Consider the following 11,717-nt stretch of genomic DNA (forward strand, 5'->3'; position numbering starts at 1 on the left):
TGAATACATACAGAATTCATTCCATATGTTGATCTGACCCCCCATGTCACCCAGGCGGATGCTTCTCGCTTCTTACTGGTGTAATTACTGTGAATACAATATACCGTAGTAAAAGAAAAAACACATTCTGTTTTATTGTTGAGATAAATATGTGATTAACAGGACTGTCAATTGTTAGAAGTAATCAAGACATTTATGGTTCAATAAAAGTCACGTTTTCTGAAACAGTAAATAAATTCTTCACTTATTCTTTCTAATGAAATTGCAAATACAGCATGTGCTCACTTTCATGTACTACCATTTCATTTGATCAAGCCTTAATACCTGCCTTGCCTAATAATTAAATATATAAAGAGGTATGCCAAAGCATATCTCTTTAGATTAAGATTTTAGTTTTTTACACATTTTATTAGTGTGACAGGAGCACATATTCTGTTCCCTTTTCTAATCAATAAATATGTTGTATAGAAATAAGAAAAAATACAGAAACTGGTATTTTAATTGAACGATGTACTGTGTTAACTTGAATTGCAGAATGGCTGCAACATTTATTGCCTTTTACTCCGACCACCAATAAGACTTGACATTGGGAACTGTAACTCATGAATATTTAATGTAATAGCGTGATAGCTATTGTAGCAATTAATATCACCTCAATATAATAACAATTATGTTAACTATAAAAAAACAAGACAATAAAATGGCATCCAACTAACTTAGTGGAGCATTATTAATTTCTCTTAAATTAGACCAATGAGGCACATTGTTCATGTGGATGAATAAATAATTAATGTATTTATATTCTACTCAACCTGTGATCATCATCACGTTTTTTTAGAGGTTTCTTCCTGTGCAACTTTGGCTTGACCTCTGCCTGCTGTTAGTGTTGACCGTGTGCTCTGGGGCTATCCAGTTTTGTGTTCCTATGCACAAGAGGACACATAATTGGCATTCAGGGAAAACCATGTGGTTTCATGGAGGGGACAGTGGTGTAACTCAGTAATCCCTGACCGCAGATAAAAGCTGTCATGGCTGGCATATTGCTGAGCATTAGTAATGGTCGAGCCTGCACACGTTTGGCAAAGGCTGATCGATGACAGTGTGATAATACTTCTTTGGTGTTGAGTTTCATGTTTCCTGAGTATGATTATTTCTGCTTGACTTTCATCAAAGATTTAGTATTACTGGGACTTTTATGATCTGAAATGATAGTGATAATTATGTGCAAATTTATTTCTGTTTTAAATACTTTAGTTTGAATCTAATACTGGAAGTATTAACAATTATTATTACAATTATTAGCTGTACAGAAGATTGCACAATGCAAGATACCGTTAATGAATCATTAATCATTAATCATTAATAGATAGCTATGATTTTAGATAGCAATTGGGTACATCAGCAAACACCTTTTCCCCCTCAGTAATGGTTCCTTTGTTCTTACACCTTTTGGTTTGAGTGGTGTGAGTAAACTTCTGCTGGTCTGGCTAATAACTATATCATCTCTAACCCATCATTCTACAGTACTGACAGAGAATTTCCATCTTACGTTACTACTGTGTTTGCTACATAGCACTCACTGAGTGCTTTACCATTCTTTTCATATAATAATATTGTTGATCATTCTTTTTTATGTTTTCTGTTGGTTCTCTTCTCTTATGGGAAACCGAAAAGTCAGGGTCCAATGAACAGATAACGATGCATTCTCGCAGACTCCCACTCAACTCTCTCACCATTGTCTGCCTGTCTCTCCCTTTCCTCATTAGTACCTCTCTCTCTCTCTCTCTCTCTCTCTCTCTCAATATACTTGTGTCCTGCTGCATGATGCTTGAAGATCCTGCCATGAACACATCTGTCAAATAATATCCACATATACGTGTAAAGACCACTTGAGACAGTTCTTTGGCATTACTATTCCTCAACCGTTACAGTGTCAAATTATCCACATCAGTACCCAAGTGAAAGGTTTGTCCCTGGGTCAGAGATACACAAGACTAATCCCTTTGATTAGGTGCTTAATGCTAAACCATCAGCCACTGTAAGGCTATGGCACTTGGGTGTCAGGACTCCGTAGAATCATCTCTGTGGTCTCTCCTCTGGTCTTGAAACTCCAAGGTCCTAGACAGATAACACATTTCAATTTAGGCATTTAGCAGACGCTAAATGACTTACTGTACAAACATGCAAGAATGGAGTAAATGGCATGAACCCTAGTTAACAAACAACAGGGTAAGCAGTCAAACATGTAAAATAGTAACATAGTACAAATAGTACAGTTCTTAAAGATATTTAGCCATTTATTGTACTCAACTACTTTTGGAAAGGCAAGAATAACAGTAGTCTACTACTGTAGGTAGCTCTTATGGCACAATCAGGATGATATTCTGTTTATGTTTGCTTTGAACATATTTCCACTTCATATTGAAATTTTCGAGACAGCATTCTTATAAAGAAAAGTGAGCAGATCATTACTGCATTGGAGCGGGACTGAGATATTTAGTCAGGATGCCACATTAGCCCTCAAAGCTGGCCATACTAAATAGTAAATAGTCTTCAAAAGAACAACTTTTGTTCTTCAATAACCATACTTCTACTTGGAAAAACTTACCCAATGACTCCAGCAGGGATAACAAGGAGGATGGCAGCAAAAAGGAATGTGAATCCCTTCATGAAGTGCAGTGTGGCTGGGTAGAGAGAGTTGAAGAGGCCACTGGCTACCAGAGCACACAGGCCCTCCACACAGGCTACTGAGGCAAACAGGGCACCTGGAACACACATCAACATACAATTATATAACTGTATATCAATGTTGCATTTTACTTTCTCTATCACCTAGACCTAGTGCAAGAATGCAACCGTACAAGTTGGTGGAAAAGTTTGAAAAACAAATTTACTTCCATCAAAAGGCACGTACAAATTATTTAAACAGAATAAATACTGACCAACAAAAGTTATTTTGACAACACAATGAAACTAGAAAAAGTGCCCCCTCTGGGCACAGGTCTCCACCAGGATATGATTGTAACAGTATATTCATAATTCTTAGTAATGTTATAAAGATGAATGCATGTTGTGTTTTCAATAAATGGCTGGCCTGGCATACATTACAATACATGACAGATCTGGCGTGATTACATGACTATAAAGATCACTTGTGTGATATTTTGATAATGAAATGCCCCACCTTCCTAATTAATAGATCTATTTATAGCAGCACTATGTTTGTATGTTTGCTTACTTGTTTAACAAAGCAATAACAACCATCCATAAATGTATAAACACAGGGGGGGTCTCTGCTAGGGTCTTGACTGTACAGTATTACTTTGTATAGGAGAGACAGAGTTTAATTGCCAGTCAAAGCAAAGACTGGCATGTCCTTGCCGGACATGCTTGCAGAGACTCTTGGGTTGGCTGCCATGTTATTTGTGTCCAAAGTGGCCACTGTGTTGCATTAATGCCACAGTGAAAGATCAGTTTTTTCCTATATACAGGTTTAATGTTTGTGTTTAGTTCAATGTTTGTTTTAAAGACGCCATTGACAATGAAGGGAAAATATACGTCATCTTGTCCCTAACACAAACATTAAATGCCACTAACAATAAAGATAATTTAATGTTTGTTTTACATCGTCATTACATCATCTAATCATTGATTAAAGTAACATTTATAGCTGCTCCAAGCTATACCGAATTCCCTCCTCGATATTGTGAGATGATAAGAGCACCCCTCACTTCACACGGGTATGATTTTCCAGCTTCACTTCCCACAGAAGTGCAATTAAGGGGTTGACACAGGATTCGAACACAGGACCTTCTGCTCGCCAGGCAGCCTCTCTACCCATTCAGCTGCCTCTCATATCTCCCCTGAGTTATAGGCAACTGCTTTGGATAAGTGGTTAAGATGTTGGCCTTCCGTGCGGGGGTCCTGGGTTCGATTACCGGGTGTTACACTAACATACAAAACAACTCTTGAACAGCTCTCAAAGCATGTGATTCTGTGTTCAAGACTTTCAAGATTCTTTCAACTTTACTAACTGAAGGCTAACATACAAAAAATCGCTTCAACAGTACAGCAGTTGTTACTGAGTGATGGTGTAGTAGGGGCTGATGATCAGACAGACTCTCAGCACAGAGAGTTCATGTTCAAATCCCAGTCTCCCTAAAGTATAATGCTAGAGTTATTCAGCTTTATTAACTGAAGGCTATTCTAGCAGTGGCTCACAGCCTCAACCTCAAAACTCTAATATCTCCCCTGAGTCATAGGCAATTTGACTTGTCAAGGCTCGAATAAAAAAAGAAAAACTCAAAAGCACTGAAATAACCCTGTCTACCTAACATTTTACCATGAAAATGTCCAATTTAACATACTCTTACCACCTCTCAGTGTGCTCTTTTCCAACTGGCCTGGAAGCCAGACATAAAAGAGGGACTTTCCAACCAAGTTTTGGGCCACCAATCAGGGCCCAGTATGCAAATACACAGCCTATGGCTGGGGGCGGGACTTTGAGCACTCACAATCATTATTGAAACATGACGCCCCTGCTGGGTGTTACACTAACATACAAAACAACTCTTGAACAGCACTCAAAGCATCTGATGAACATGATTCTATGTTCAACTCTCGATTCTTTCAACTTTACTAACTGAAGGCTAACATAACATACAAAAGATCGCTTCAACAGTACTGTGGCGATTAGCGTCGCCACGCATGCACGCCATGCACGCACGCCCATTTGTGCCGTCAGTTCACTCCAGACTGATACTTTCTTTTTATGCCCTGACGTCACGCACCTGGCTAGCGACAGGAGGAAGCAGTGTTGCCAACTTAGCGGATTTGTCGTCATATTTAGCTTCTTTCCAGACCCCCCTAGCGACTGAATTAGTGAAAAGCTTCTGGCGAGAAATGTAGCTTTTTTCCCCTGGTGAATTGGGGACAAATCGTGTTGACAGGCGCCAGATATGCGCCAGAGATAAAATCTTTTTTTTTTTTTCTCAGCCTCAAATCCGCGAAATTGGCAAAACTAAAAGTGGTCGGCGCGTCTGGTCTGGCTCACAGCAGGCTCAGTGGCTTCCTCGGCTCGGTTATGTGCACACTGCACAGACTGTCTACCAGTGCTTCCTCCTTTCTTGCTCTGCCTAGGCGAGTGCGCTCCGGTGCGGTATTTCCGAACGCGCCCCTCGAGCTCGACAGAGCAAGAAAGGAGGAAGCACTGGCAGCTTTTAGTCTGCTAGTAAAAATAAAATACACACTCGGATGCATAAAGTATTAACCTTCTAATTCCTGTATGGATCGGAACAAAATAGCGTTCTAAACATTAGTTGAATTGAGGTATGTTTTTTTTAAATATTACAATGAGTTTAAACGATGTGTTATCAAATGAAGAGATGATACAAACTAAGTGCACTAAGGGGCGCCTAAAAGTCGCTAGGGACGCAAAAAAGTCGCTAGGGGCGGGCTAGCTACTTTTCGAGGAGCCACTAGCTACTTCCGTTACTGGAGAGTTGGCAACACTGGGAGGAAGTGCTGTCAGCTGTGACAGCAGCGGGGGCGGCTGGAGGTGTTTGTTGGACTCGCGGTTACGTTTTGTTTGGTTGTAACCAAGTTTATCATTCGTTGTGTGCACGGAACGTTAGCTTTTGGACGACATAATGGAGAGGATATCACACTGAGAGGACTCCCCGGGGATCGTTTGGATCGTAAGGAGGACACCTTGGAACAGTGGGGATTTAACCACCACACTTGTACTGTACGGCCGTGAGTGAGTAACTAACGTGGATACACAACAGAACAGCCGAGGGGTAGGCTACAAACTAACGGATACCGTGCGGGGTACGAGACACATAACTGTCGGGTTTTGCGTTTGTGCAAGGGCTGGATATAAGATGGAACTGTGAATGGTAACGGATTACTGAACTGAACTGTGGTGAACCTATGTGCTTTGAACGTTTCAATATACAGTATACAACTTATTAACTGCAATCTACCGTGTCTGTGTTTATTGTGTTACAACAAGTGACTCTACAGGGTGTGCAGTGTGGTGCGGAGGACCACATTAAGCTGCACAGCCTTATGCAACGGTTTACCCTCTTAACTAACATTTTGTCAGGATACCACTGCCTGGCTGGCACCCCAGATACATGATCTATAACAAACCGTTACAGAACGAAGAGGCAGTTGTTACTGAGTGATGGTGTAGTATGGGGTTGATCAGCACAGAGAGTTCATGTTCAAATCCCACTCTTCCTGAAGTTTAATGCTAGAGTTATTGAGCTTAATTTAGGTGATTGGGCAGCGGGAATCAGAACATAAAATAGTAAAATATTAGATAAAGTGCCCATCGGCACAGGTCTCCACCAGGGCAGGTCAGGTTGTGGCCTCATGGTGGCGCTATAACAGGCCGTTGAGGAATATTTGGGGCAGAGTTTCGTGTTGGCATCCAGGGAGTGTGTGTGCAAAGTTTGGCATGGATCGGGCCAACGGTGCCGGAGATTAGCTGATAACGGACAGGCGGAAGGACACACACACACACACACACACGGACAAAACAGTGCAAAACATACTCTCCCCCCATGCCTTCGGCCTGGTGGAGACAGATATTAAATGCTACTGTGCTATAGCATGCCAACTAATGTACAGTATGTAACCAATGTAGTGTGATGTATAGGTGAAGTACAGTAGGTGAGCTCCTTTTGACCAGTGACTGACCTTGTTCTGATGGGCCCACCAGCTTGGATAACTTGGACCTGATGACAGGAGTGGAGGCCATGGAGAGAAAATACAGTCCATAGCCTGGGGAGAGCCAAATCAGTTTCTTATTTTCATGTGGACATAATTATGGTATTGCTTCAACCTGAGGTTAACGCCACTTCTCTCAATGCCACAAATTGTATTGCAACCATTGGTTCTTCAAAATCATAAAAGTAATGTAGCATATTAGTACCCTTCGATTATCAGAGTTTAACTTGTGCAATTGTGTCTGATCATGGATAATGTTGCAATGTAAAAGTCTTGTGACTAATGTCAGTTGTCAAATTAAAGGAGAAGTCCACACCAAAACACGTGTACCCTGAATCAGCCTAAAGTCCTGTCCCAACATGCAGTACATGTTGGCCTTGAATTGTTTCATACAGTAGATGCCCCCTGTTCTCCATTTTCACCACCCCTCCCACAGTAAAATGCAGCTAAAATGGTAGAAAGCTTTCTAATGCTATTTTAGTAGCATGAATTCACACGTGCACTGTTTGTCACCCTCAAGCTGCCGTTCATACAGAACCCAGAGCCGGGCCTTCATTTTCAGGCCCGTTGAGAACTCTATACTGGGTACTGTATGAACGGCAGCTGTGTGACAAACGGTCTGAGGGCGAGGTGACGGTCGCATGCACGCATCCGCCTGGGTGACGGCAGACGGTAGACTGTTGGGCGAGCGCTGGCGCTTTGGCATGGGGGTTCAGATACAGAACATATGGAATGAATTCTGTACTGGCCATATTTGGAGCGTGTCTTGAGTGTACAGGATTTGATGAGGTCAGATCAACGTATGGAATGTCAGAACAGGAAGGACGGGTGGAAAGGATCAACATTATGGAATGTCGGAACAGGTCAGCTCCATATATGGAGATATAAGGGTTTGAGGTCAGATGTAGAGTTGCTGGCCGGCTCCATATATATATATATATATATATATATATATATAATATGCAGATGTAGGTGATGGACCAGGGTTAGATGTGTATGCATATACAAGTCCCTCACTCCTATTTGTGAAGGTGGCGTAGTCATTTCATAATCTACAAAAATAACAATTATTCTACATTCTCTAATTGTGTAGACTTCTTGTAAATTATTAAGTAATGCAGATGTTTAACTCTTGAGAGTGTATTAATGAAACCAAATGGATCCATGTCCTTTAGCCTTCCTGTCAGTGATGTGTCCAAATCTGAAAATGCTCAAACTCGTGCACAACCAGATGGTGAGGGGATAGAGGCACAGATTAAAGAGGCCAGAGAGGATCATTATTGTCCAGCCAATGCATCCCCAGTCTGTCTGCTCAAATATGAATTAATTTAATACAGAATCCTCTTCTCTTTTCACTTTCCATTTAGTCTGCCATCTCCATGTGCTGGCTATAACGGCTTCTTCTCATGGCAATCAGGTCAGGCGTAGCAATACGTACTAGCAAAGTTGATTTCTGTAGCTGTGTGTCTGAGTCCCCTTTATGCCATTCATGAAGATCCCTGAAGTCAACATACTGAATGTCATAGACAGGCCTACAAGATGATAATGGGTACTGCACACCGGCATCGTACTGAATGGGCATCTATCTGCCTTTCTTTTCTCTCAAAGACAATATTTGCAGGCTCACAGCACATTGCATCACGGTTAAGTGGTTAAACAGCATGAGCTGTTGTATAAAGAATACCCTCTCAAACCTGTAGCATTTAGTTTAAATGACTCTGTATTAGTGTTGTTGGAAAACTGGTGAACCTTTGTTTAACCAGGCAAATCAACTAACTAAACAAAATGGTACACTGCAAAGTGTGTGAACACAGTTTTGGACACAACAACACAACGGTTGAAGTAGTTAACTGAACTCCCATACGTTTCTCTCACCTGTGAACATGAGCTGGGTGGTGTCAGCCGCAGAGATGACCAGCAGCCCAGCCACGTTGGAGACCAGACCCGCCAGGGCCACCCAGGCGTCCTTCAAGCAGCGCTGCATGATCTTCAGTCCCAACAGACTACTCACGTAGGCCAGGTGCTGAGCCGCTGAGCCGTAGCCTATGAGCCCTGGACCCCAGCACAGTGGTGCGCTCAGTTCATACAACACGTACAGCTCCCGGCTGCCAAAGTGAACCGTCACCACCACAAAGAAGCACAGTGTGTAAAGCCATAGCTTTCTCCTCCGAAATGTTCCATCGCCCTCACTGGTGGCACCCGCTGTGGAGTAGAGGCTGTAGATGGCACGGTGGTGGCGAGTGGTAAGGAGCCGGGCACTGGGGTCTCTGACGACGGACTCGGGCACAAACAGATACGCATAAAGAGCTGCAGCCAGGTAGGTGGCCAGCGACAGCCAGAATGGATTGATGTATCTAAATCAAGACATACAAATATAGAATAAACATAAATAATGGAAACAACAAATTGTGGTCTGTTTATGTTTCGGGTGAAGTGAGCATTATGTGACCGGAAATTCCAGAGATATACAGCAAACGTAATCATTAATGACCATTTAATACCCCTGTGCACGGCGCCACTGCCCTCCAATGATGCTAGCCAGCATGCCTGCGATGCCCAGGCAAGCCTCCAGCACTGCCACCCTGAAGGTACGGGACACTCTGTCACTGGTACCAGCCACATATGCAAAGCAGCCAGCCAGGATGCTGTTGAAGTCTCCTAAAAGGCTGCTGAGCAGTCTGCCCAAGAGGAAGTAGACCACCGGCAGCTTCAGGTACATGACCACGAGGTAGACCCCTGTTTGAAGGGCGAGGCCCAGGTTGGGGATGATGAGTATGGGCCGGCGACCCGCCTGGTCACTCCAGGAACCCAGCAGAGTCACCACCACCAACCCCACAGCAAAGCCCCCCAGGTTGATGTAAAGGGTCCAGTGTGCTGTGCAGGTTTCCACCTCCTGGGGATACATTGACATTCCTTTCTTCATTTAACTCTGTTTAACCTTGATTACAGTACTAAGAATTTAACTAGTCATCTGTAAATGAAAATAGGTGATTTTGACAATAAAACATTTCGTGGCCATGTGGCTGGAATCCCTGTTTCTATTCCTGCACCATGCACTGATGCACACATTGTGAGAGCTCCGCCACCTAAAGCGTTTGACTTGCGGTCTGAACATTTAAAGATAAAGACAGGTGACAAATAATACTGTATATTGCAAGTTTTATGATTATTTTAGTGTCGTTGCATGAAAGGCATGCTACTCCTCACAGTTTTCCCTGCACATACAGTACACATTAGGCCAAATCGAGTCGACCAATTTCATCGAATGTGTGTATGGCAAAATGTGTCTGTTTCTATACAATAGCTCTAAATCAGAAACGGAAAGAGTTAATACAACACAAGGCTCAAACAAGTCAAGACAGTCAACCCCTACTGTCCAAAAGAAAATTACACTGATCGACCTCATGGTGGTGCTGTAACTCCACTTTCTTGGAGTTTGAAGAGGTACGAATTTGGTAAATGTGGTTATTTCAGATTGAGCAACATAAGACCCACATCTTTTTTCTTTTCCTCTTTTTTTTAAACCAGGCTTTATGTTTGGAGCAACATAGCCCCACGATCACTCACAATTAACTATTGGGGTACAAAAAATAATTCTATTTTGTGTTCCGGATATAATCCTTGCAGGATCACCACTGGTTTAAGTGAGGATGGTTTAATTAATCAAATAAATATATACAATAAAATAAAACTTGTGAGGTGTGAGTGACCTTAGGTTGTGACTTGTGACCATATATCTATGGTTGTGAGATTGTCAACATTACGTTTATTTTGAAGAAAACACTCAAAACAGTCGGAAGTCAAATGAAGGTTCCGGTCAATGGTTTCGATCCACGCTCACTAAATTCTATATCATGATCAGATGAGCTGGCCTAGTAAATAGACTAGACTCGTAGACGTATTTATCGATTCTGACAGACAAAATACGTCTACGAGAGTCTAATTTGTTTTCACTGGCTAGCCTCTCTGACGGAGTCGGACTAGTACTAGTGCATATCTTTGTCCAAACTATTACGCCCAGAAATTGTTACATTTCATTTCAAGTAGCCTGCCTAGAACTTCAGTAAAAGTACAGTAGCCCTAGACAGGCTTGGCGACGAGTACGGGATCCGATTCCTAACTTTAAATCGTCAAACGACGTACCTTTTGCAATGGGTCGGGGTCTGCTGAGGAATTAGCGCAGCCCCCACTCTTGGTTCCATTGTAACCCAGGTCTTCACTGATGCGCTCCCACAGATACTGTGTGAACAGGGGACCCTGCAGAGCCATAGAGAACATGGACAGAAACAATACTGGCTCTACTGAAACCGAAAGAGGACACGAGAACGGTGGTCGTCTGAAGCGACTGCTCGTCGTGTCAGCCTCTTCTCTATGCCCAAACGTATTGTTTGTGTTATTTGACGGTATTTCTTCGTCTGTCACTGTAGTAGAGGAAAGTGAATCCTCGGGAAGGATTGCCGTGGTGTCCAGGTATTCCATTGTCTTCTTTGTCAAGCTCAAATATTAACTACCGTTATACAGTGCATTGAGTGCAACATATACACACTAACAGTAACAGACACTTAACTCTTACGACTACTTGCTTCTTGTCTTATGTAAACCATTGTCTAGCAGGCGGTGCAGACCGGACGATTTTTGTTGACACTTTTGCATAGTTGCCTGCGTGCGCAATGGTGTCCCCCATCTGGACAAAGGTATGGACTGCATATTAACATTTATGATAACTCTTTGTATAATTAAAAATGTTAACTTTTCAGGAGTACAAAGATGGAGATTTGTCTTCTAGTCTACCGTTTAGCTGAATATTTGTTCATATGATAGGCCCACTGTATACTAGGATGAATGAACATTGCATATTTATTTGGGTATTGTGGTAACCCCAATTTAAATTCAGTCAATTGATTTTAAATGCCATTTAAATGCTTATTCTTTTATTATTTTTTGTATAATCAATTAAAACAATTAAAGCTGTCATTGCTATG

At 42.1% G+C, this 11,717-nt stretch overlaps 1 protein-coding gene across 3 annotated transcripts; it reads right to left on the minus strand.

The window, feature by feature from the left end:
* Positions 1-109: 109 nt before the first annotated feature.
* On the minus strand, positions 110-11,367 carry slc46a1 (solute carrier family 46 member 1). Of its 3 annotated transcripts, XR_013964638.1 has the most exons (7): positions 10,879-11,367; positions 9,237-9,628; positions 8,611-9,089; positions 6,706-6,789; positions 2,609-2,765; positions 1,996-2,118; positions 110-1,917 (listed from the first exon to the last, which is right to left on the minus strand). XR_013964638.1 is itself a non-coding variant. In XM_080772628.1 (6 exons), the coding sequence occupies exons 1-6, from the start codon at positions 11,212-11,214 to the stop codon at positions 2,061-2,063; spliced, it is 1,506 nt and encodes a 501-aa protein (XP_080628754.1). In that variant the 5' UTR covers positions 11,215-11,367; the 3' UTR covers positions 110-2,060. The 3 variants fall into 3 exon arrangements, 2 of the variants coding, with proteins under 2 accessions (XP_080628754.1, XP_080628755.1); XM_080772628.1 differs by having other exon boundaries at positions 110-2,118; XM_080772629.1 differs by lacking the exon at positions 6,706-6,789 and having other exon boundaries at positions 110-2,118.
* Between the last annotated feature and the right edge of the window lie 350 nt (positions 11,368-11,717).

The sequence above is a fragment of the Protomyctophum bolini genome, assembly GCF_963924005.1.
Source record: "Protomyctophum bolini genome assembly, chromosome: 9".
NCBI classification, from domain to species: Eukaryota; Metazoa; Chordata; class Actinopteri; order Myctophiformes; family Myctophidae; genus Protomyctophum; species Protomyctophum bolini.

What these genes read in the sequence shown, in the direction of transcription:
- slc46a1 (XM_080772628.1), bottom strand. Translation starts at nt 11,214, where the DNA reads ATGGAATACCTGGACACCACGGCAATCCTTCCCGAGGATTCACTTTCC. An exon ending in ACCCCGACCCATTGCAAAAG is followed by an intron (nt 9,629 to 10,878) that starts GTACGTCGTTTG and finishes ATGTATCCCCAG; the next exon opens with GAGGTGGAAACCTGCACAGC. An exon ending in CACCCAGCTCATGTTCACAG is followed by an intron (nt 6,790 to 8,610) that starts GTGAGAGAAACG and finishes GGCTCTCCCCAG; the next exon opens with GCTATGGACTGTATTTTCTC.